At 40.4% G+C, this 24,244-nt stretch overlaps 3 protein-coding genes across 11 annotated transcripts; 2 read left to right on the top strand and 1 right to left on the bottom strand.

Annotated features, from left to right (window-relative positions):
* The first annotated feature begins 6,460 nt into the window (after positions 1-6,460).
* LOC103414512 (pentatricopeptide repeat-containing protein At5g13270, chloroplastic-like) lies at positions 6,461-9,424 on the top strand. The gene has a single exon (XM_029091188.2). The coding sequence runs from the start codon at positions 6,610-6,612 to the stop codon at positions 8,902-8,904; it is 2,295 nt and encodes a 764-aa protein (XP_028947021.1). The 5' UTR covers positions 6,461-6,609; the 3' UTR covers positions 8,905-9,424.
* Positions 9,425-11,423: 1,999 nt separating this feature from the next.
* LOC103452481 (protein NEOXANTHIN-DEFICIENT 1-like) lies at positions 11,424-14,779 on the top strand. Of its 9 annotated transcripts, none has more exons than XM_008391968.4 (12): positions 11,424-11,769; positions 11,865-11,934; positions 12,252-12,399; positions 12,495-12,578; positions 13,007-13,070; positions 13,274-13,320; positions 13,447-13,501; positions 13,597-13,635; positions 13,745-13,913; positions 14,034-14,094; positions 14,190-14,246; positions 14,374-14,779. In XM_008391968.4, exons 3-12 carry the CDS (start codon positions 12,341-12,343, stop codon positions 14,627-14,629), a joined length of 891 nt encoding a protein of 296 aa, XP_008390190.1. In that variant the 5' UTR covers positions 11,424-11,769; positions 11,865-11,934; positions 12,252-12,340; the 3' UTR covers positions 14,630-14,779. The 9 variants fall into 9 exon arrangements, with proteins under 9 accessions (XP_008390190.1, XP_008390193.1, XP_070667147.1 ...); XM_008391971.4 differs by having other exon boundaries at positions 11,585-11,769; positions 11,868-11,934; XM_070811046.1 differs by having other exon boundaries at positions 11,585-11,769; positions 11,868-11,934; positions 14,348-14,779.
* On the bottom strand, positions 14,770-17,778 carry LOC103452480 (serine carboxypeptidase-like 45). The gene is made up of 10 exons (XM_008391966.4): positions 17,398-17,778; positions 17,182-17,283; positions 17,008-17,103; positions 16,406-16,498; positions 16,200-16,273; positions 15,844-16,125; positions 15,622-15,746; positions 15,424-15,516; positions 15,220-15,337; positions 14,770-15,118 (listed from the first exon to the last, which is right to left on the bottom strand). Exons 1-10 carry the CDS (start codon positions 17,651-17,653, stop codon positions 14,969-14,971), a joined length of 1,389 nt encoding a protein of 462 aa, XP_008390188.3. The 5' UTR covers positions 17,654-17,778; the 3' UTR covers positions 14,770-14,968.
* Positions 17,779-24,244: the final 6,466 nt, after the last annotated feature.

Genomic DNA, 24,244 nt, shown 5'->3' with positions numbered 1-24,244 from the left:
TGCAAATGAAGACCATTTAATAAAACTGTATTAAAACGATGGAAGTTTGAAAAACAAACAGCAAATTCGGATCCGGCACGTCGAACAACCTAAGGAGGGACCTAGGTTTCCCCTCACGCGCCACCACACGAGCCGCCGCACTCGGCGGCTAACTGCCTCGACTAGTTGGAAAATTCAACAATTCTAAAAATTTCCAAATTTTACAGAAATGAAGATCTTAGTGAGGGGAACAACTTTCATACCCAGGCCGAAGTCCAATTCGGTCAGGAAATAACCCAATTCACCCTCGATCCGCCAGAACCCTAGAAATAGGTGCACTTCGATTTGTTTTCTCTGTTACTCTCTCGCCTCCAAAATTGTTTGGGGTTTATTCCTAGGCTCATGAGAAGGCTAATGGTGGTGGTGGTCAAAGGAATCACCTTAAAAAAATGGCAGATCACCGCCTTGGCACCTTCGAACTCGACATCGCCATTCCTCATGAAACAGGGATGAAATCTCATCGAACCAAGGTGAAATATGTAGAGGGGTGGTTGGTGAGTCATGTGGTAGTGATGGATTGCTGCAATTTGTCGGAAAAATTCATGAAAATCGTCAAAATTCTTAGAAGAAAACCGGGTCGGGTCATGCCTGGAAATGGGTCGAAGGGATCCGGACGTTCCTCTCTTTCTCTCATTTCCCTCATTTCTCTCCTCTCCCATTGGTCACTCTCTCTCCTCCTCTTTCCCGATTGGCCAGCACTCCTCATTTCTCTCATTTCTCTTCCGTCCATCTCACATTGCCCTCAATCTGACCACACATGTGGCACCATCACATTGCTCCAGCAAAGTTTGGAGCCTTCCAGATTATGGTCAAATGACCATTTTACCCTCAACTTCAATCGTTTATAACTCATTCGTTATAACTCCAATTTCGATTCCGTTTGCACCCACGCGTTAGTTGTGATAAGTACTACGATGATACATTAAGAAAACGGATCTTACGTGACACGACAAGGTGGTCAACACAAGTCAACGTATTTGCCTTGAAGGGCATTTTCGTATTTTCACATTTAATATTATAAAACCGTAATAATTGGGGACGGGTCATTACATTACTGGTATTGTATATATGGGACGTTGCTGAACATGTGAGTAGGTGTCTGATTTATTGGTAAGTGGAAGCCATCGGGCTTATCTCAACTTTTTTCTATTCTTGTTTTGGAGGTAGGAAGAAATTTTCATGTTTGTCTTTCTTTGTTGATCGATCATATCGTCTTCTTTCACCCCAATCGTTTGCAACTCGAAACTTGAATAGGCTCACCTAATAGGCTTCGCTTGGTCTTGATCGAAGTAGCACATCGAGTAATCCCTGAGGCAGTGGAGCGTTGTCCCCTACTATATTAGGAATGCTTAGTCTCGCCACTGCACATAAAGCCATTTTATTGAAGATGGTTGTAACTTGTAACGCAAGAATTCCAAGCTCGTGGTCTTACAAGGAAAACACATGTGTGATTTAGGCTATACAATGCCATCTTTAAATCTCTTTATACCAGGGAACAAGTTATTCCACACACACTTCTTCTTCAAGTAGTCTGAATCTTCGCTATAGCTACAAAGATGCACTTTTGACCACGATCAAGAAAGCTTCTAAATTGTCATAATTTCTCTCTTCGCCTTCCAACAGAAAAAGGCTTGGAAAATTGATCAAGTAAAAACTAAAAATGCAATGTCAATCGACTACCTTGCTGAAGAAATCATAGCAGAAATCTTGCTGAGGTTGCCCGTCAAATCTTTAATCAAATGTAGAAGAGCATGCAAGTCGTACGTGGAGCACTCTGATCAAAAGTTGTCCCTTCATTGATACTCATCTGGTCCGCTTCTTATTAATTGAATCCGCCCACTACAACAGAAACGATGGTCGTCAGCTATTTCTACTACAGGAGAGTGAAAAAGGTGAATATATATATACACATCACACGTCGTATTATGTTGAGTACTGTACCGAGCTTCTGAAGCCACCAATTTTGGATGAAGTAATCGCCTTGGGGATTTGAAAATGGTCGAAACTTGTAACGGGCTTACATGCCTTGGTCCTGAATACGGCAGGTACATGAATGGCACGGCCACACGCGCCGCCCCATTAAGTTGAAATCCTTCAATTAGAAAGTATGTGAATTTGCCTTTGCCGCCAATTATAGAGGAAGGGAATGGAAAAACTTATTTCGTTAGCTGACTGTCGGACGAATGACTAAGGTCCTGAGAATTGTCACCAAACCTACAAATGTGAGGAATTTGAGATTTTCTCCTTGGCTAAGGGCTACTGGAAAAGTCTTAAAGCTGTTTTCCTGCTTATTGGCGCTATGAGCTAACCGGAGATGCCGTTGTTTTATAAAGCTCAATTCTTCGATTTCTAATGCATTCGAAACCCCGCAGCCGACGGCCTTCTCCCCAGCCTAAATGCATACATTATACACAAATCACAGTCATTCAATCTCATCATTCTTAACCAATTAAATCAGACAATTAAAGAAACTAATTAGACAATTATGAAAAGTGCATTACAAGTAAGAGGTTATTAGTGGTCTTCCCTGTTGTGCGGAAGCGTCAAATATGAAACTAATAAACTACAACGGCAAAATATGACAAAACAAATAATCCAAAAGACACAAGGATTTATACTGGTTCGGCGTAAGCCTACATCCAGTTCCGAGACGGCAAGGAAATTCCACTAATATCACAAGGAGATTACAAATAGAGTTTTAACTCTCAAACCCAAATCCCACATACACCCAATAGCTCTCACTAAAACAAAGATCAAATGGAGAAAATGGAAACATATACCAAATTCCTTCTCTCCCAAAAGCCACAACATGTAGCACAAATATCTTTGATTGAGTGATTACTAACAAAGGGGGAAGGCATCAACTCTATTTAAAATGGGAGAGCCGAATGCTCTCTCCTCTGCTCACTGATTAGAGCTGTCAACAGACAACTCCCTTTTTTCTCCTCTACTGCCGCTCCCACTTCACCAAAGGCATAACCAAAAACATATAATAAACAAAAGGAACAAAACCATAATTGCCACATATTCTTTGCCTTTGTAAAAGCCACAAATCAAGGGCTAGACATCATAATGATGTCCCCCTTTTCCTTATTCTATTTTATTAGCCGAAAGGTATTTTGGCTTGTTGTCCACTTGGTCACAAATCCAACAATCTCCACCTTGACCAAGTTCCGAAAGCATCACAGAGAATCGAATCAACAATCACCATAAGCACCAAAAGTACAAACTAAAGACAACGGAAACTAAATCAAATTCCCCAAACTTAACAGTGCTCATAACAATTTCCACCTCGACTCAAACTGTACCAAAGCCAACGAAAGTGAACATTTCTCTACTGTCTTCTCCAAATTTGCAAACCATAAGTGCCTTGATTAAAAAACAAAAGTGATTCAAACGAAGAACTGAAATTCTTCAATATCACCGACAAAAGATCAAGCACACCATACCAAAGTTGGACACACAACGAACTCCACCTGCTCACAAACACCATGGTCTTAAACTGCACCAATAGACTCATTCACATAGCATGGCACATTCTCCAAGTCAAAACTGATTACAAATTTGGCAACAAGGTCTCACATACCACATACAAAAATATGCCCTTCACTCAAGTTTACCATCATCACATGAGCACCAACAGGACAACCAAATTTTAAATTCAAATAATCAGCCGGAGATCCAAAACCATACCTCAACTGGAGTCTTAAAAAAAAGCTAATTGCAGATGATGGAGACCAACAAACCAAATAGCAGTGGCAAACAAATCCAACCAAATGTCCATAGACCAAAGTTAGAAAGCATATGACTTGCCTTCTACAAGAGGGTTCCACACAAATGTTCCGCATTAGGTGTCTCACTATCAAAACCTTGCAGAACTCAACAAATTGGTCCTCACTGAATACAATTTTACCAAAAGGCAAAACCATACCAATATCCAGAACAAACAAAAAACAATGAAGAGGCAACTGACAAAACACAAGCACAACATAACAAAAGAATCCTTACAAACTCTTAAATCTCCATATGTAGCGAAGAGATTCAAGAGTACCCACAACACCAGATTCCTTTTTTTTTTTTTTTTTTTTTTAATATTTCAGATCTGGTGTAGCCAACTGTCATCATAGAACAAAGTCGAAGTCGTCATCGACGACATTCGCACTCGCACCAGCATTATCTTTCAGTTTTGGGCAATCAACTTTCCAATGCCCTTCCTTGCGACAATAGTTGCATGTGTTGTTTCTGGTCTTAGACTTCGATCTCAAATTTCCTTTATTACTACCTGAACCATATTCCCTATCTCTGCCTCTTGTTATCAAAGCCTCAGAATGAGAATCATTCAAATTTCCAAATACTTTGTTCTTTAACTCTCTTGAATTCAAAGCGGCTTTTACATTTTCCATACAAATAGAATCTCTCCCATATAACAAAGTTTCAACAAAATTCGCATACGAAGGAGGTAAAGAACACAACAAAATCAAAGATTGATCCTCATCATCAATTTTATTATCCATACTTTTTAAATCCATAATAACCTTATTAAACTCATCAAGATGGTTTTGAATAGGTGTACCTTCAGTCATACGGAGACTGTACAAACGTTGCTTCAAATACAAACGATTGGTGAGGGATTTGGTCATGTATATACTCTCCAACTTAAGCCACAAACCAGCTGCAGTAGTTTCATTTTCCATCTCACGAAGAACTTCATCAGATAGTGATAACATAATTGCACTATGTGCTCGATTCAAAGCGTCTTCTTTTTCTTTAGCAGACCAATCTTGTGGCAAGGCTTCCACACCCTGTAGCGCCTTAAGCAACCCTTGTTGAACTAGCACAGCTCGCATCTTAACCCTCCACAGGCTAAAATCATTCCTCCCATTGAATTTTTCAATATCATATTTCACCGACATATTCGAAGGTTTCATAGACATATTAGTACAAAGCCCCAAGTCGAAACTCAGAGCTCTGATACCACTTGTTGTGCGGAAGCGTCAAATATGAAACTAATAAACTACAACGGCAAAATATGACAAAACAAATAATCCAAAAGACACAAGGATTTATACTGGTTCGGCGTAAGCCTACATCCAGTTCCGAGACGGCAAGGAAATTCCACTAATATCACAAGGAGATTACAAATAGAGTTTTAACTCTCAAACCCAAATCCCACATACACCCAATAGCTCTCACTAAAACAAAGAACAAATGGAGAAAATGGAAACATATACCAAATTCCTTCTCTCCCAAAAGCCACAACATGTAGCACAAATATCTTTGATTGAGTGATTACTAACAAAGGGGGAAGGCATCAACTCTATTTAAAATGGGAGAGCCGAATGCTCTCTTCTCTGCTCACTGATTAGAGCTGTCAACAGACAACTCCCTTTTTTCTCCTCTACTGCCGCTCCCACTTCACCAAAGGCATAACCAAAAACATATAATAAACAAAAGGAACAAAACCATAATTGCCACATATTCTTTGCCTTTGTAAAAGCCACAAATCAAGGGCTAGACATCATAATGATGTCCCCCTTTTCCTTATTCTATTTTATTAGCCGAAAGGTATTTTGGCTTGTTGTCCACTTGGTCACAAATCCAACATTCCCCATGGAGCACAAGTGCACAACGACAGGATTTTCATCGGGAAAACTGACAACGAGCTGAGCAACCTCTCTCATCCTCTCTGCCGACACCAGTGCCGATCCTCCGAACTTCATCACGCACGTAAACGGCACCGCATCGGAGCCGCGGCTCTCTTGTCGCATTCTCTTCCCCTTCTTCTCCACGCACAGCTTCGATTCTTTTCTTCTCGCTCTTCGCTCTCGGCCTACTGCTTCTGCATGCATTTTCGACCGCCGCGTAGAACGATCGCGACGGCACATCCGCGGAGAACGGCTGTGACAAGTGCGAGAGTTTTGGACTTCGCGAGTAGCTGGGGATTCTACCCCGCGGAAATGCAATGAAGCCCCCATTTCTGCTTGCAAGTCGTTGGACGAATTATCAAACTTTTACACAATCTTTGCACGTGGGAAATAACTTAGAATTTTAACAAAAGTCAAAATTTATAAATTAATATGCATTAATTTTTTTAATTTGAATTTATAAATATAGAAATTTAAAATTTTACTTAGAAAAAATCTGAAGCCTTTAATTTTCAAGATTAAAATCAACGTAAAATGTATCATTTCTAAAGTGAGAGTTTAAAAATAACAAATTTCGTATTAAAATTTCATTGTTCTTTTAAATTAACCAAATAAAAAAATTCATAAATTCTAGAAAATAAAATTATGTCATTTCAATTACCATCATTTTAAAATTTCTTAATAATTTTAAATTTCTTCATCCCAACATAATGTAAGAATTTCGATTTTGCTGAATTTTCATTCGTTTCCTGAATTTCTCTGCAACCAAACAAAAAGCGGGAGTGAATATTTTATTTAGGATACGGTTTTCTGCCGACTTTTTTTTATAGAAATTAAAATTTTCCTGGCATTTTTTCTTCTTTTCCTGCGAAATCCCATGCGCGTAAACTGTAAAGATTTTTGGGAATCAAAAGCTTAAATTCGAATGTCGTCTTCCTTCGCAGTCCAATGTTCTCTGCTACCTTCCCGTGCTTTACACCATCCCGATCAGACTCCGTTCGCAAAAGCTTCCAACTTTGCTCAAATTCCATCGTGGGTCTCTCTTAAATCCACCGGTCCGTCGATCGAAACCCGCCAAACAGAACTGGGCCAGGTCGAAAATGTGCACTTGGTTTCTCTCTCCAAGCAAGGGAAGCTCAGAGAAGCGCGCCAATTTCTCGAGCAGATGAACGAAGCCGGTGTATCCGTGAGTCCTCAATCGTATAAATGTTTATTTGAAATGTGTGGATTAAAGGGTTCGTTGTTAGATGGAAAATCTGTGCACAGATGGTTAAGAAGGACAGTGAAGAACCCACCTGAGTTTCTTGAGAACGACGCTCTGCAGATGTATTGCGAATGCGGAAGTTTATCGGATGCACAGAAGGTGTTTGATGAGATGCCTGAGAGGAATTTGGTTTCTTGGGTTATAATTATATCGGCATATGCGCAGAAGGGTATTCTGAAAAGAGCTATTTCGATGTTTTCAAAAATGCTGGAGTCTGGGATTAGACCGAATGCATCGATTTTTACAAGCGTTTTAAGTTCCTTGACTGAGGATTCGCTTTTGGAGCTTGGGAAACAGATACATTCTTATGTGATAAGAAGTGAAATGAGTAGTAATGTTTCGGTTGAAACCGGGATTGCAAACATGTATGTGAAGTGTGGGTGGTTAGAGGGTGCTAGGCTTGTTTTCGATAGGATGGAAGAAAGGAATGCTGTGGTTTGGACTGGGTTGATGGTAGGCTATACTGAAGATGAGAAACCGGAGGAGATTTTGGAATTGTTTGCTGAGATGGTTAGGAAAAGTGTAGAGGTGGATGATTTTGTATTTTCGATAGTTCTCAAGGCATGTGCTGGTTTGCAGGACTTGAATATGGGAAGGCAAATTCATGGCTACAGTGTTAAACTTGGGTTGGATTCTGATGTTTCTGTAGGAACTCCTCTAGTGGACTTCTATGCCAAATGTGCAAAATTTGAGTCTGCTTGCAGAGCATTCGAAAGGATACATGAACCAAATGATGTTTCATGGAGTGCTATAATCTCTGGCTATTGCCAATGTGGGAAATTTGAGGAGTGTGTCAAGATTTTTCAATCTTTAATTACTAAAGATGTTACCTTAAATTCGTTTGTATATACAAGCATTTTTCAAGCCTGTTCTGCAATCGTGGATATAAATTTGGGGACTCAAGTTCATGCTGATGCAATAAAAAGAGGGCTCATTGCATTCTTGCATGGAACAAGTGCATTGATTACGATGTACTCAAAATGTGGCAGATTGGATTGTGCCTATCGAGCATTTGAATCAATAGATAAACCTGATGCTGTGGCCTGGACTGCAATAATATGTGGTTATGCTTATCACGGCAATGCCTCCGAAGCTCTTACACTTTTCAATAGAATGCAGGATTCCGGCGTAAAGCCAAACTCAGTTACATTTATAGCAGTTTTAACTGCCTGCAGCCATTCAGGTTTGGTGACTGACGGAAAGCAGTTTTTGGAATCAATGAGTAGTGTATATCATGTAGAACCAACCATTGATCATTACGATTGTATGATTGACATATACTCCCGTGCTGGGCAACTACAAGAGGCACTTGATCTGATAAAGAGCATGCCGTTTGAACCCGATGCAATGAGCTGGAAAAGTTTATTGGGTGGATGCTGGATACATCGAAATCTTGAGCTCGGAAAGTTAGCAGCTGAGAACCTCCTCCAATTGGACCCAGAGGACACTGCTAGTTACATTATCATGTTTAATTTGTATGCATCATCCGGGAAGTGGGAAGAAGCTGCAGTTTATAGAAGAATGATGGCTGAAAGGAACTTGAGGAAAGAAATCGGATGCAGCTGGATAACCGTCAAGGGTGAAAAGCATCGGTTTGTAGTGGGTGATCAACACCATTCTCAGATAGAACAGATATACACGAAACTGAAGGAGCTGAGCATTTCTTTCAGGGATGCTGAAGATTCGCTTCTTACCGAGGAGGACGTATTGAGCGGTTTTCCCGAAAGGAAAGAACAGCTTCTTGACCACAGTGAGAGACTTGCTATAGCATTTGGGGTTATTTCCATACCAGGTGATGCTCCTATTGTGGTTTTTAAGAACATCAGGGCGTGCAAAGATTGCCATGAGTTTGCAAAACATGTTTCTGTGGTAACGGGGCGTGCAATTGTTGTGAGAGATTCCAACAGATTCCATCACTTCGAGTTTGGGGAGTGTTCTTGCAGAGATTATTGGTAACCTAAGCAAATTTCAAATGTAGATTTGGGCATGACACATTTTGGATGGATGGTTTGAAAGAGCAACCTCATGGTTACTAGTTGATATCCGAGAGAAACATAACTACGCCCGGAATGTCACTGTAACGACATATCAAGTTAAACAACATGATCAAGTGAGAAAGTTAAACAGCAGCATCATCACATAGGTAAGTCATTCCCAGGGTTTCGGGCAGGCCACATATCTTGTCATACATTCGTGTGTCTAATGGGGTGCATTCATTTAAAATTTGATACAAAAGCAATATGATTCATGATGTGATTTCTGATGGTAGTTTAGTTTTGATCTTATATTTTAATTTAAACTTTTGGATGTATAGACTTAGAAACGGGTTGGTGATGCAAGTTTTTAAGTTGTTTTTGTGGGTTGTTCCCACTTTAGTTTTGCCCTATCAAATTGATACTTTTGTACTTCTATTGAAATTCATGTTGAACACGCCATTGATGTATGATAGAAATTTTAATAAACATCTTTATGTTCACGATTTGATCTACAATATTATGTTGATAGTACATGTTGAATTCAATATGTGAAATAAACGATTGCAATTTTAAAAAGGAACTTTAACAAAAAGCATCCGGTATTGTTCACTTTAACGAAAAATCATATTTTTACACTAAAAAGTTAATTCTGGTACTATTTACTTTACACTTTATTTTATCTTTATCATTAAAACTCAAAGCTTTCAAATTATTTTCATTAGTTTTCCTTTTAAAAAAACAGATGCAACTTTAGTATGTGATACCCTTGCAAGTTAGTGCACATATCATGCAATGTGAAATGAACGAATGCAATTTAAAAAAAAAAAAAACTAATGAAAGGGGCTTGAAAACTTTGAGTTTTAATGATAATGACAAAATAAAGGGTAAAGTGAATAGTACCATAATTGACTTTTTAGTGTAAAAATATGGTTTTTCGTTAAAGTGAATGCTTTCGTTAAAGTTCCCAAAAAAAAATGCAGCCGTAGTGTGTGATTTGCATGTTAGTGCACACATGAAGGATGGATTACGTGTCTCTTGAAGATTGCTGCATCAAGACGGAAGCACTAGTCACCTTGTCAATTGAATAGTACGGAGGATCACTGATATCGGTAGTAAGTGCGACTCAGAACTCACCTTCTTGTCTTTCCTTTGTGTGTGTTCAGTTAGTTGACACGTCTTTGAATGAGAATCTCAACATTTTTCTGGCTTTTTAGTGGTTCAAAATCATCGTCATTATTAATATTATTCACATACCTTTTTTTATTTTTTACACATTTTTTAAATTTTTTTATTGTTGAATTGAATGAATTAAAGAAAATTAAAACACAAAAATAAAGCGTAAAAGCTATTCTTTTCTCTTTATTCTCCTATTTTTGCAAGTTTAAAATTTCTGTAACAATTCAACAGAAGTTTTTGTTTGCATGATATCCATTATTTGTTGAAATAATATAAGAATAAAAGCCTTTACTTGACGGTAAAAGCCGTCTAGAAAGCCATTTCTTGACGGAAAGTCATTTTTGACTTTTTTTAACCGTCAAAGTAAAGGATAGTTGATAAAGATTGATAAATGTGTTCATTTATATTGGTGATACATCATTTAGTTTATAAATTTTGTTTCTTCAATATTATCCTATGTTAAAATTGTTAAAATGTCTAAGCATTTTACTATTGACATGTTATTGGCTACTCTTATCAAGATTATAGAAAACTGTTTGTTCTTTCATGTTTAGAGGAGTTTAACCTGCCAAAGTATTAAAACATTTTCAAGAGAAATTTTTAAATTTTTGGTAAACTACAAAGTAAACAGTATCAAAAACCTATTTTAGCTATTCAGTTTAAAATCCCCACCAACACACTCTATTTTAACAAACTTGAATATTTTATTATTAACAATTTAAACTCAACATGCTCATTTTCAAGGGAAAGGATCCTTGTTGGATCTTTTCCTAGGGATCCTGTGATCTCAGTCGTTCATTGTATATCGTGCGGTCAGAAATTATTTCAATATTTAAAATTAAATATAAATAGTACATAACGAAAACTGACTACACGATATACAATGAACGGATGAGATCATGGGATCCCTAGGAAAAAGATCCTCTAACCTCCTCTATCCCTTTTCTCCTTGCTCATTAGTCCATCCTTGAATTTTATTATTATTTTTAATTATTTAACGGATGACAATGACTCTGCAAATTTAAAAAGACTATAGTTTTGGTTGTTTTACATCATCTCTCTCGGAGATGCTTTAGAGTACGAGATAAAGTTTGTTGGATACGATCTAGCTTAATATATAAAAGAAATTAAAAATGATACTTTGAGACTAAGAATAAATATATAGTGATGTTGGGATCCAGGATATCTGCTTAGAGACCAACCTAAAGAATTAATTAGTAGAAAAAACAAAACTCATCTCATCAGTTTTGGTATTGGCAAGTTGCAGGTTCCATGTCGCTGAATGTTGATGGTATTGGTACTGGTATTGGCCATGTTATTGGTATTGGTAAAAGGGAGGGTCGTAGTTATTTATTTTCAGTTGGCGCCAAATAAAACCTGTGGTGGGTTTGGATAAAGTACTCCTAGTCCTATCCACATCCACTCCTCTCCCATTCCTAGAGTCCTACTACGGCTATTTATGTCTCAGCACAGCCAGCCAATCCCTGTCTTTCTATCCGTTTTGGTTTGTTTCTCTCACCTCCTTGAATTCTTCCTCCTCTCTCTCTCTCTCTCTCTCATCATTTTTTTCTTCTGGGTTTCTACCTCTCTTTTTTTTTCTCGGGCAGTGAACTTTAGGAGCTGAGTTTTGTTGTGTGCAGCTTTCCTTGATTGGTTTCGTTTCTTTCAGGTGAGCTTTGCTTGTTGCGTTCCTTTTTTTTCCAACTTAGCTGTGCTCTTGATCTTCACAATGCATGTATTAATGTATTGAATATTGTGCACAAGGAGAGACCCGGCGTGTGGAAATCATTTCTCTTTTGACGATGCCTGATATCCAATCTCACAATTGTTCCTAGTAAGTATAAAACATCAAGTAATTATTTAATGTCCGCCACCCTTACAGTTCGAGAGAAACTTACCGACACCTGAGATGTCATGGTGGCGGCCAATCATGTATTGCCGTGACTTTTTCTCGCTTCATGTGATTGACTCAGAATACGTTGGCATCCCAGGTGCATGGAAGTTCTTCTTTCTACAATTCAAGATTGTGTTTGCTAGTATTTAACAAAACAGGGCAAGAGATCATTGTAATTTGTGATTGCATGGGGTGGCACCACCACCATGAGTTGATTAGGGACTTTGCTTCTGATAAATGATGCACTTTTTGTTTAGGGACTTCCTGGACACAGCTTGAATTACTTGATTTTGGCATCTTCAAATTTGATTCTGGTAAAAGCACTTTCTTGAAGTCATTCAAGTTCATGGATGTTGGAGAAACAAAATGTTCCTATGGAAAGCCTCCATGGATATTCAGAGGCAGGTTAGTGTCCAACAACTCTAGTTTTTTTTTTTTTTTTGCTCTCTGTTCTCAATCATGACAAATGACTCTGCTGATTGCCCGGTTTTTCTGATCAGCGCGTTGTATCAGCTCCATCTTGTCAAAGCAGCAACTGTTCGAGCATGCATCCCGAAAGAGTTCAGACTAGTTGAAGCATTTGGGTAAATGTACTATTAATTGTTGTTTAAAGGATGGCTTTTTCGGCAAAATGGTCCTCAAATGAATACATCTCCTCTCTTTGGTCCCTGCAAATGAAAATCGATGGAAGTTGTCCCGCGTTTGTTGACCCTAAGTCATTTTGGTCATTCCGTGAAAAAACTGTCAATATCATTGTTAAGTGGTTGGGTTGGTTTCGTGTGACAATTTAACAAGGATATTGACAAATTTTTTGTGATTACAGTAGACAAACTCAGAGATCACTTTTATCGATTTTTATTGTCGGGACCAAAGTGAGGAGTTATACGAATCTTGGAGACCACCTTTGATAAAAAGCCTTAAATGATTGAGCGACAAAGGAGAATAAGGTTGATAGGATTCGGGATGGTCAAAGAATCCGATCACCAAATATGTGTTGGATTACACTTTACAGGTACACTCTTGGTGGCTTCTTTCTTGCCAAGTATGATGACAGTCCAGTTGGAATCTTTGATGAGGTTCATATCTTCTGCATAATCATCACTTTACAAAGTCATACTTTTTCGGGCCTCGATCCAGAAAGCTAATGAACAAGTTTTTGTTCACTACTTTTGTTTATCGCAGGAGTAATCCATGTTTGCTTTAGCAAAATATAGATAGGAATTCTTCTGAAGTTTCTTCAACCACTCACTAACAAGACTCTTTATGTTCTCCCTCTCAGCTCGTTGTGATCGCTGGACTTGTTTGGAGCCCACCAACATCTTGCGCGTATGTTTCCTCAATCCTTTCTTTGTTCGTAATAAGCCGAAGAGCATGTAATCTTTGGGAGAGAGACTTGTTCTAGACCCTAAACCCTAAATCATAAGCATTTTTACTTCTTTTTTTGTCAAACAGCTGGGCAGCTAAGGTGCTTGTGAATAGTGATGAAGCTTGTGACCATGGACGAAAGGTGTGAGGCTGCATAAGGCACTCTGCCGCAGAGCTTGTCACAGTTTCTTATTTTTCGTATGTAATTCTCATGCTGGTTGCAGTCCCCTCTTGCAGGAAGTAGGCCTTCCAAGTCAAGTTGCGAGGTTTTCGAAGGTATGATTTGCATTTGAATTATAGACATTTTTTTGCAGCTTGCATATGGTGAACTATTCATCCTAAGGTGGGCTACAGCTTACGAAATTCATTTTTCTCTACAAAACAGAGGATTACAGCAGTTTCAAGGCAACCAAAGAGCAAAAACATTGGATTTCTTAGTGTAATTGGTAGCAGTGCTGCTTTCTGTGATCCAAAAGATTGTATGGAAGTTCAAGTGACCGAAATCAAGGCTTCATCGGTTAAAGATTCCTTTAATTTCAACCTTACTACTTTCGGTAAGTTGGTTAATCCAAATATCTCCTGTCACTAGTATACGTTGGATGTTTTTCTCCTGATTTCATCCTTTGGCGTGATTCAACCATCGATATTCCTAATTACGAGTTTGACGATGGCAGTGCCTGAATCGAATGGTGGGTGGAGGGGGCCGGCGATCAAATTGTCACTTCCAAGTTTTAGGTAAGGTTTCTCCGTTTGTGTTTTGTGCACATAATTATCTATGCTATTAGTGTATCTTTTTCCCTTATTTACTTCCTTCTGTTGTGAAATTGTAGCGGTGGCACAGAATATTATCCCAACCTTCTCAAGTACTCTTGCCGGATTGAGTGCAGGTTTTCTTTGTTTCAGTTGCTTTTTATGTTCATCAAGCTTCATAAATGTTAAACTCGCATGCTTCCATCGTTCTCCACCTAACTCAAGTGTTAATTGTTAGTGTGCTACCTGATCGATTTCTGATAGGGTACGAGCAGTGCATCCAGCAAAAGTATCAGGACCATCTCCGATGCCAAAGACCGAGACAAGACAATCATCAGAAATCCATACTAGCAGTACAAAGAACCACGCAACTGAAGAACTCGGGGATAATGGCAAGAACCTCTGTGAAGCTGTGATGTTATCAAAGCCTGTATTGGCATTGGAGTTCAGTTGTATGAAAATGCAGGTTGAAGCTCCAGTTGTAGTTTCCAACTGCAGGAACTCTTTAGCAACCTCTTGATCTTGTGTTCTTGTGTTGAGTTATATAATATTCCAACTTTTATCTTTTGGAGTGCTGTAATTTTTTTTTTTTAATATCAAACAGATCAATTATTTGAAACTATTATAAAAAAATGAATTAAATAAAATGGAAACTTGGGATTTTACAAAAGCACTTTCTTTCTTTCATTTTTTTCTTGAGATGTTTACAAAATTCTTCTACTTTCCACAGCATGGACAAACCCATGTAACCTGTTACAAATAACAAACAAATGCAATTTTTTTCATGCTCAGATGATTAAACCTTTGCAACCAAACTTCTTACAATCTCAATCTGGTCGCTATCTAACTGATCAGTAGATCAGAACACTTCTGGCAGAGGCCGGCCCTCCAAAAACGACTTGAATAGCACGAGTGATCTCTCAGGCTGCGAGAACGGCGCTTCGTGTGATGCTCCTCTAATGGTGGCAAAAGAAAGCATATTACCGTAAACTTGAGTCCATCCACCAACCTGCAGGTGATAAAAACATGAAACATGCATTCATCGCGTTACAATTTATAACAGAAGCAACCAAAAATTCTTAGATTTTAGTAATCTTGTAGTTAATTCACCTGTTGTCCTTCAAACCAGACTCTATAAGGCACAGTGGTGTTTAGTCTTAACTGCTCTGCAAGTCCATGAATTAATGTTCGACTTCCAGTCAACGGGATAACAGAATCTTGGTCGCCACTGAGTTTAAAACTTGAAAGTTTAGTCCACTGCAATAACATTTAAGATGAAACACGATGTTTTGATGCTGTCTAAAATTCTTCTACCTGTAAACTAAGACCGGTATTCCTGCTTTGATAAGTTTGCCTACGATTGTGATCGTTGGTATCTCCACATCCAGCACCTGATAACCCAGTATGCTGCCATAACACAGAAGATATTTTCATAAGCAAAACTGTTGACATGAATACTACTTTGAGGCGCATTCGAATTTTTTTAAATGTACATCTTCAGAAGAGAATTACTTGCTGCAAACTGCCCAATGCCGAACTCCAACAAGACGAGCATGAAGCGCCTTCTGCACGTCTGGCCTGTTCAGATAATTAACTACTTCATCCTCAACACATACATCTATTGAATCAGCAACTTGCTGCAAAAACGAAGTTCAATCAATTAGAAGATGGACACGAACTTTGTGAAACCAAACCAAAATTTCATGCTGCAATGGAGCAATAGAGGGTATTCACCTGAGGAAGGAGGGCTTTGGATTGGGAAAACACAGATGATATACAAACATCAAGGGTGACATCATACTTGTCAACAAATTTACTGGTTTCTCTGCTCACTTGGCTCATCACCCTCGAACAAATAGGCGAAACTGAGCCTCTGTAATATTCACTCACAAACCGCGAGTAGTTGCAAACGGAACTGAACATTTTGTAAGTTGAATCCGATATCAATCCATGAGACCAGAAGAACTCAGCTCTTGAATTGAAGTCAGTTGCATATTCCAGGACTGGATTACCCAACTGCAATGAAAACGAAAAATTTAGACCACAATCTAGACGACGAAAAGCTGGTAATTTGAGATTTTATAACTCACAGCAATTCCTTTCAAATTGAAGTGATGTTCCTTGAACTGGAGCATGAGTTCTGCTAGCTGAGGAACATAGTGACCTACAAATAAATAGATAAAATCAGTACCTCCATTTCTTATTGGGGTATTTCGTTTGAAGTCGAAAATATTTTCAACATTAGGATCGAGTCAATCAACATCGAGAAATAATCAAAAGTGACATGATGATATACCAGCATAGCTTTCTCCAGTAATATACAAGCTTCTATTTCTGTATTGTGGGAATTTTTCAAACCACTTTTGCAAGAACAGAAGATTGTCCCTGGCTGTAGATAACAAGGACAAAATTCAGAATTCACACATAGCCTGTAAGGAGTAAAGGTGAACTTTTTGTCAACCACAAGGATAGTTACAAAACACCATCACACAAGGCATATCTGTAAAGTGAATTTTTCGAAATTAAACAAAAAATGAAATTAGTGCAAACCCTGTCATGAAATATTCTTTTGAATATTTGGTGATCAAAGGAAATTAAAAGATTTCATGTGGAACTTTTGAAGAAATAAAAAGAATACTTTGTTCGTCTTTGGGAAATGAACAAAGGAAGATGATAGGAAGACAAGTTGACTTGAATGTTGGGTGCAGACGATTTTATTTTATTTTTTGTTTTTTGCTTAGCAATATTTTCTGCTTGCTGAGAAAATTTGGAAGAAATTTGGAGGACGGAAGGTAGATAAAGATTTAGGATCCGTCTTATAACCATTTCGATTTTAGTTTTTATTATTTGACCGAAAAATAGAAAATCAAATGTGAAATTGGTGATGGTGAGTCATGCCTGTGATGTGATCGGTTACAGCCTCATAGGAAGAAGTATCCGTTGAGTAAGAGAACCCCACTCCAATTGGTGTCTCCAAGTACAGCATGTTTGCTTCTGCAAATGAGTGAGCATGTCAGCAATCTGCACCGTTGGATTGTTTCGCAAAACCGCATTGATCAAAAAAGATCTCACCTCTATTCCAGCTATGCTCATTTCGAACCAAGACTTCTCCTTTAGGCCTAAACGGTCCGTTCTCAGAAAATGCTCCGACTCCAAGAGATGAACAACCAGGACCTGGAAAAATCACAACCCATCAAAAACCAAGAAGTAAAACCTCTTTTTTTTTTAAAACCCAGGTGGTAAAAAATAAAAAGATGGAAAATTTAATGGTGGGTAAGAAATGGGGACCTCCATTGAGCCAGAGGACAAGAGGCTTGGAAGCTGGATCTATTTCTGCTTCAGCAAAATAGTAAAACAGAGCTCTCTGTTTTTTCGCATCAACGGTCACATAGCCAGAATAATGCTGGAACCCGACCGGGGGCTGACCCGGCAACCCGGTAATTCTGTCGAGCAGAGAAGGAGAAGCTTCTGCTTCAATGGAGGAAGAAGTTACGTGGAAGAGAATTAGAGTGAGTACAATGGTTTTCCATGGTAGGGAAATCATGGGTTGAGTGGGAGGAGAGAGCAAAGAGCCCAGAGAGAAGGAAGGAAAGGAAGAGTGAATGGAGGTCAGCTGGGCTGAAATGTTGGCCGGAGTGGGGGCACTATATAAAGATTAAAAGAGAGGGGATATCTTGTTTGAGAAGTGTTATTCTCACTCCAATATCTTATCTTCCCACCCATCTTTTTATGAATTTTTTAATTACAAATTTATCCATTTGTAAAATGACTTAGTTACCCCCTTTTGTATTACTTTCTTCTTCTTTTTTTTTATAAAAAAGAAAAAAATAGTTTAGGAGTGATAACTATCACACTATGTTTAGAAAATTTATCTCCCTTAAACCCTAACTCATCATTCCACCAACGACGTCACAATCTTGCTAGCGCTGCTGCATTGCAGCGACGATCGCGATTCGTCTCTCGCTGCTGCTATTCTTTTTTGCTGACAGCTCACCATTTCTCGGCGGGGTGGTTCTGCTGCTGCTGTATCCGAGTGGCGGCACGTAGGTTAGCAGGCTTCAATGCAGCTATTCTTTCATTGACAGCATCCATGCCCACATCTATTAGAAGCATACAACATCCACATGATTAAAGTTGAAAATAGCGGACAGATAAATTAATTGATGCTGAGTAGCTAAACAATATTATACGTCAATGACAATGCGAATTGCTATGCATCTCAAAAAGGACGCTCAAATTGGAATTTGGAAAGGAAACATGGTTTTTTTTTCTTTTCTTTTTTCCGGTTTTTAGAAGGTTTGGTTATATTCTTTTTTTTTCGGTTTTTAGAAGGTTTGGTTATATTCTTTTTTTAAGAGAAATTTATCTCTAATTATATATATGGTTATTATATGAATAATAGTGAGTGGAAAAATAACATTTTAATTTTTTAACTTTTTATAGTAGGTGTAGATATAACGTAGGTGGGGAAATAAGACAACGAAATAGGCTTAGCAGCTCTCTCTTGTTTTTGTAATTATTATTATTTGAACTTTTGTCCCTTCAAAGACTCTGGGCCTGAAACAGAGATGTGTGTGATCATGTGTGTGAACACGGAAAATTCCTGAAACGAAAGAGACAAGAACAAACGTGCACAAACAAATATTTGTATTTTTTTGATTTTGGGTTACAATCTCTCTCTATTTTGATCCTCTGATTCGATCTCCGTAAGGTGTGTATTTGTGGATGTGCGATTGATCCAAAGGGCCGTTGGGCTTGATCTAAGGATGAACGTTCTTCAAGGGCCGTAGACTTGATCTTGAAGGTGGATTTGAACGGATCTTCAAAGGGGCTTTTGGGCTTGATCTTTGAAGAACAGTGATGAACGGATCTCCAAGGGCTTTTGGGCTTGATCTTGAAGAACGGTTGGATGTGTGGATTTGTTGATGTTTGTTGATCCAAGGGCCGTCGGGGCTTGATCTTGGATGAACGGATGATGAACGATGAACGCTTTCTTCAAGGGGCCGTTGAGGCTTGGGCTTGAAGGTGGATGATTGTTGATCCAAGAGCCGTCGGGCTTGATCTTGGAAGAACGATGAACGAAGAATGCTTTCTTGATTCTTCGGGAACCTGGATGCTTGAGAGCTTCGGAGTTTCAGAGCTTCAGAGCTTCAAGAGTTTTGCCTAATGATTTTTGGTTTCCCTTGAATGAATGAAATAGGCTTGTATTTATAGAGATTTCCAAGGCCTAATTTTGAATATAATATTCCAGATAAAATAAGTTGTTTCTGCCAGGTGTTGACACGTGTCCTATTTAATGACTTTTCCAACTTATTTCAATTTTCGTTGAGTCGCACGCTACGTGTAAAATTTATGTAATACATGAGCGTTGACACTTTAATTTATCGGTCAACATTTATTTACCGAAATTTCGATGTCTACAAATGCCCCCACTTCAAGGCACGTCGTATACATGTGCTTGTCACGTGTAGGAGATGCGTTTTGAAGTCCCTTACTGTAGATGTCGATCCAAGGGCCGTCGAGGCTTGATCTTGAATTCGGCTGGAGATTTCTTCAAGGGCCGTCGAGGCTTGTTCTTGAACTTTTATTTGAAATTTCTTCAAGTGCCGTCAAGGCTTGATCTTGAAGGTTGAAATTGGACCACAAGGAGCTTCATGTGGTAGATGATCTTTGGCTTTGGTAGTGGGTGAATCGGCACGTGTTTTGTTGCGCTTGTTGACTTTCCACAGCTTTGATCTTGAACTGGGTTGAAGGATTTTCTGGATTCCTCCAATTGTTGATTTTCCACAGCTTATTCTTGAACTAGGTTTTTGATTCAAGAGTGGTGGACACTTGATCTTGAATCGGACTTGTGATTTCCTCAAGGGCCGTCGAGGCTTGATCTTGAAGTTGGCTGGAAACTTCTTCAAGGGCCGTTGAGGCTTGATTCTTGAAGGTTGACTCGAACACATGGCAAGCAGGCACGAGGTAAATGTGACAACCTGTTTCTTTGTTCAATCTTTCTAATTCACACCTGAGCAGTTTGGTCAACGGTATGATCTTCAAGATTGATGAACTCTTCTTCCAGTTGGTGACTTGATCTTTAAGGATTCGATTTAAGGGTGGTGAATCGGCATGTGTAGCTCATAACGCCTAGTAAGCCGACCCAAGAATTTGAGGGTCAAAACAAGTTCACCGTCCTCAGGCAGATGCAGCATCTTCTCGAGTTCTTCATCTCAGACTCTTTCTGCTGAGTTGACTGTGCATGCTGCATTCTTCTCTGCTTGTTTCTTTAGGCAGATGTGGCAGCTTCTCGAGTTCCTCAGTTCGGACTCCTTCTGCTGAGTTGACTGTGCAGGCCGCATTCTTCTCTGCTTGTTTCTTCAGCACGTTGTCTCCACATGCTGCAAGGTATCATTTTTCACTTGCCTTATCTGTTCTCCAGACAGATGTGACAGCTTCTATGGAAGTACAGCAGCAGTGGGAGACGAGTACTCGAGAGCAGTGCTAGGCAGGCAATCAGGGAAGGGTTCCAAGCAGTCGGTTCCTTACCCGAGTTTGAGTGGAAGTTCCGGCATATTGTTTTCTTTATCCTTGTCTTTGTAGGTAGGAGCAAGGACAAAGGAAACGACAGGGAGAACGCATGATATGAGATACTCTTGCTTTCTACCCTGGTGATATGAGATACTTTTGCTTTGAAGTTATTGGCTTACAGAGGTACCCCAAGGAATAAGGAACACTGAATGACTCGAGAGGTTTCGTTGGGAAAGCATTTTTGGAGATGAAGAAAGGCTCTGTATGTCTGCCTTGCTATGGAAGGTGAAGGTGGACAGTTATAGGAGATCCCTTAATACCTGTAGAGGTACTATTCTTTCACTCGTGTCGGCAACTAATGCGTGATTGAACAGTAAACTTCACGTGCTTTCTCCTTCACCGAAAATCTTCGACAAATTGCCCGTGATTTGCGCAAAGTTGAGTGTGCATATGACAGGTGATGACGCGGCTGAAAAAGACTGGCGCCACTTCGATATCTGGGATCAGCGCTTCGACAAATTACCCGTGATTTCCGTAAAGCTGAGTTTACGTGTGACGGGTGCCGACACGTCTGGAAAAGCAAGATGCTTCTCCGATTTCTGAGCTTGCCTCTTCGATTTTTGAATGGCCTCTTCGAATTCTGAGCTCGCCTCTTCGATCTCTGAAATCCCGTCGAGTGCTGATTTTTTTATAGAGGCAAGCAGTTCATTTCAAAGCACACTTGAATTTTTGCTTGTACCTTCTTGCACTTCTAAGATCTCGATTTGTCCGATCTCTTCTTCCTTCAGTACTTTGAAAATGTCTGGACCCTCCGACCGTCGTTTTGACTTGAATCTTGGTGAAGAGGCAGTCCCTTCTTCTCCAGACAACATATGGCGCCCATCCTTCATATCCCCCACGGGTCCTCTTACCGTTGGGGATTCAGTGGTGAAGAATGATATGACCGCTGCGGTGGTGGCCCGGAACCTTGTCACTCCCAGAGATAACAGACTACTTTCCAAGCGGTCTGATGAACTGGCTGTCAAGGAATCTCTGGCCCTTAGTGTGCAGTGTGCGGGTTCTGTGTCCAACATGGCCCAACGCCTATTTGCTCGAACCCGTCAAGTTGAATCGTTGGCGGCTGAAGTGATGAGTCTCAAACAGGAGATTAGAGGGCTCAAGCAGGAGAATAAACAGTTGCATAAGCTCGCCCATAGCTATGTGACAAACATGAAGAGGAAGATTGACCAGATGCAGGAATCTGATGGTCAGATTTTACTTGATCATCAGAGCTTTGTGGGTTTGTTCCAGCAGCATTTGCCTTCGTCTTCTGGGGCTGTGCCGCGTAATGAAGCCTCAAATGATCAACCTTCGATGCCTCTTCTTCCTGGAGTTCCGCCGAGTGGTGTGACTTCAAACAGTCAACCTCCGACGTCTCTTTTTCCTAGAGCTCCGCCGAGTACTGAGACACCACCTGAGCAATGAAGACTCCTTCCCGTTTGTTTGCACATTTGTAAATTTTTTTTTTTTTTTTGTATGCAGAATGCAATTTTATGTAATCTTTCTAGAGAAATAAATAAAAATTCTCTCAATGCAATTATTATATATATAATTTTTATACATATTACATTATATATATATATGCACACACCGCACCATCATGACCCTTTTTTTTTTTTTTTACTTTCGGTGCTAGCCACAACCACTTTCTTTTGCCTGCACCATTCTATATCTTTTCATTATTTTTTCTTTCATGGTGCCGGCACCACCTTTGCTTTTCCCCTTTTTTTTTATTTTTTTATTATTTTTTTTTTATATTTTTTCTTTGCTTTCGGTGCCTGGTGCACCATGTCTCTTATTTTCCCTTTTTTTTTTTATTGTAATTTTTTATATGCACATATACATACATACGTACATACATATACATACATATATATATATATATAGGATGCGGGATAGGATGGAGAGAAGGCAGGGAGGAGCCTGGTGGATGAAGATGGTGGCTTTGTGGCTGCGGAGGATTGCGTGGGCGGCCATGGAAGAGCGAGGCCCTGTTGGTGCAGCTCCGTGAAGAACGCCCCGCCCCAACACTCGATGCCACGCTCACCGTGCACATGATGTTCCCTCTCATGCCGCCATCCCGCGGTCGTTGACCGCCATGAGCTTGTCGTAGTTGGAGAGGGAGGGAGCGACGATATTGGAGATGTCAAGGTGGTCCAAAGCCGAGCAATGGAGAAGTTGCTGGGGGACAGGTCCAAATGTTCCGGTTTCTGCAAGTGGAGGAAGAAGGAGGAGCACACTCGCTCGACACGGTGTTGTATCGTGAGACAACCAACGATCTGACGGTGGAGAGCAATCGGGGATTGCAGGTGTGAAACTGAAGTTTGAAGATGGTGATGGTGAGGAGGAGGTCCGATCTGCCATTGATTCTCTCGCGGTGGTTCCACGCTTCGTCGTCCAGGGACCACGACCGCTACCTGTAGAGCAGAAAAGGTGGCGTTGAGGAGCTTGGTGGAGATCCTGGTGTCACGTTGCTTGGGGCGCGTTTCCTGCTGTGACGGCGTCCTCGCACTCGGCGCTGCTGAGCCGGGTCTTCCCGAGAGATCCGTCGCTGTCGCTGGCTCTTATGGTGGACAGGCGCTGTGGCGGGTGGTCTTGATTTGGATCCGACTTGCTGCAACTTGAGAGAGGAAAGAAAGCCGGAGCGGACACCGAGGGAGACGATGGTTTGGGATATTAATGGCGTCGGCAGAGGATTGGAGGACCATGACGGGCTCCTTTTAGATCTCATGTTGGAGAGCGTTGGGTCGACCAAACCCGAGACCAGCAGCGGCGGAATCTCTTCAGGGCTGCTTGCCGTCATCTGCGAGACCTCACCGGGGCCAGCTTCTGCTTGGGGACGATCCTGCAGTGATGAAGGTGCACTTGGTAAGGCGGAGTGCCAAGACCGGCTAGTTGTTTTGACAGCAGTCAGGCGGATGATGCAGAGTTGAGATGCCTGAGCAGGTTCGAAAGCAATGGAGCTTCAGCAACGGAGGGCACGGCCATGAAGTTTGGATGGAGAACATGACGATGGAGAAGAAGATGGCTGTGGAGATGGCACGACGTGGCGTAGTGGAGTGGAGAGAGAGAAAGAGAGTGAGGGTTTGAAAATTTGGACATCGGTTGAGAACATGATTTCGATCAGGTAAGGGCGGGTGTATTTTAGCTTCTTCTTGTGGAACTGTTGCCACCAGAACTCGCCCTGCCCATCAATTGTGCCATTGTCACCTGTAACAACGACATCAGTGAGATTTGTTCCCCATATGAGACTGGTGTACCTTCCAGCTGCCGTGTTTCTTCCTCAACCGTAAGATGGGAGGGCTTTGAGCACATGCCATTTTCATTAATGTCTTGGGAAGCGAGGAGAACAGCACCCTTGTGGAGATAGAGAGTGAAGTGGCTCCGGGGATCTGTACTGGTAGAGGTTGATGGATTTGAGCCTCTGCAGCATAGACGGAGATCTGGCGAGGCCTCCGCCTTGGTGGTGGTTCTGGCGTCGCGGTCCAAGCAATGAAAGGGTTGGAGTGAATTTGGACCGGCTTGGAGTCGAGTGAACTGGAGCTGGGCCCTGATTTGTAGGTGGGCTTGCTAGGGAGAAAGA

Source organism: Malus domestica, chromosome 13 (genome assembly GCF_042453785.1).
Source record: "Malus domestica chromosome 13, GDT2T_hap1".
NCBI classification, from domain to species: Eukaryota; Viridiplantae; Streptophyta; class Magnoliopsida; order Rosales; family Rosaceae; genus Malus; species Malus domestica.
Note: the sequence above shows the minus strand (reverse complement) of the source record. Positions and strands in the feature narration are given on the sequence as shown.

Coding starts and splice junctions, on each gene's coding strand:
- LOC103452481 (XM_008391967.3), top strand. CDS start 12,010: ATGTCATGGTGGCGGCCAATCATGTATTGCCGTGACTTTTTCTCGCTT. Junction 12,400..12,494: donor CCATGGATATTCAGAGGCAG/GTTAGTGTCCAA, acceptor TTTTCTGATCAG/CGCGTTGTATCAGCTCCATC. Junction 12,579..13,006: donor AGACTAGTTGAAGCATTTGG/GTAAATGTACTA, acceptor TACACTTTACAG/GTACACTCTTGGTGGCTTCT.
- LOC103414512 (XM_029091188.2), top strand. CDS start 6,610: ATGTCGTCTTCCTTCGCAGTCCAATGTTCTCTGCTACCTTCCCGTGCT.
- LOC103452480 (XM_008391966.4), bottom strand. CDS start 17,653: ATGATTTCCCTACCATGGAAAACCATTGTACTCACTCTAATTCTCTTC. Junction 16,274..16,405: donor TACTGGAGAAAGCTATGCTG/GTATATCATCAT, acceptor ATTTATTTGTAG/GTCACTATGTTCCTCAGCTA. Junction 15,338..15,423: donor ATACCGGTCTTAGTTTACAG/GTAGAAGAATTT, acceptor TTTTAAACTCAG/TGGCGACCAAGATTCTGTTA.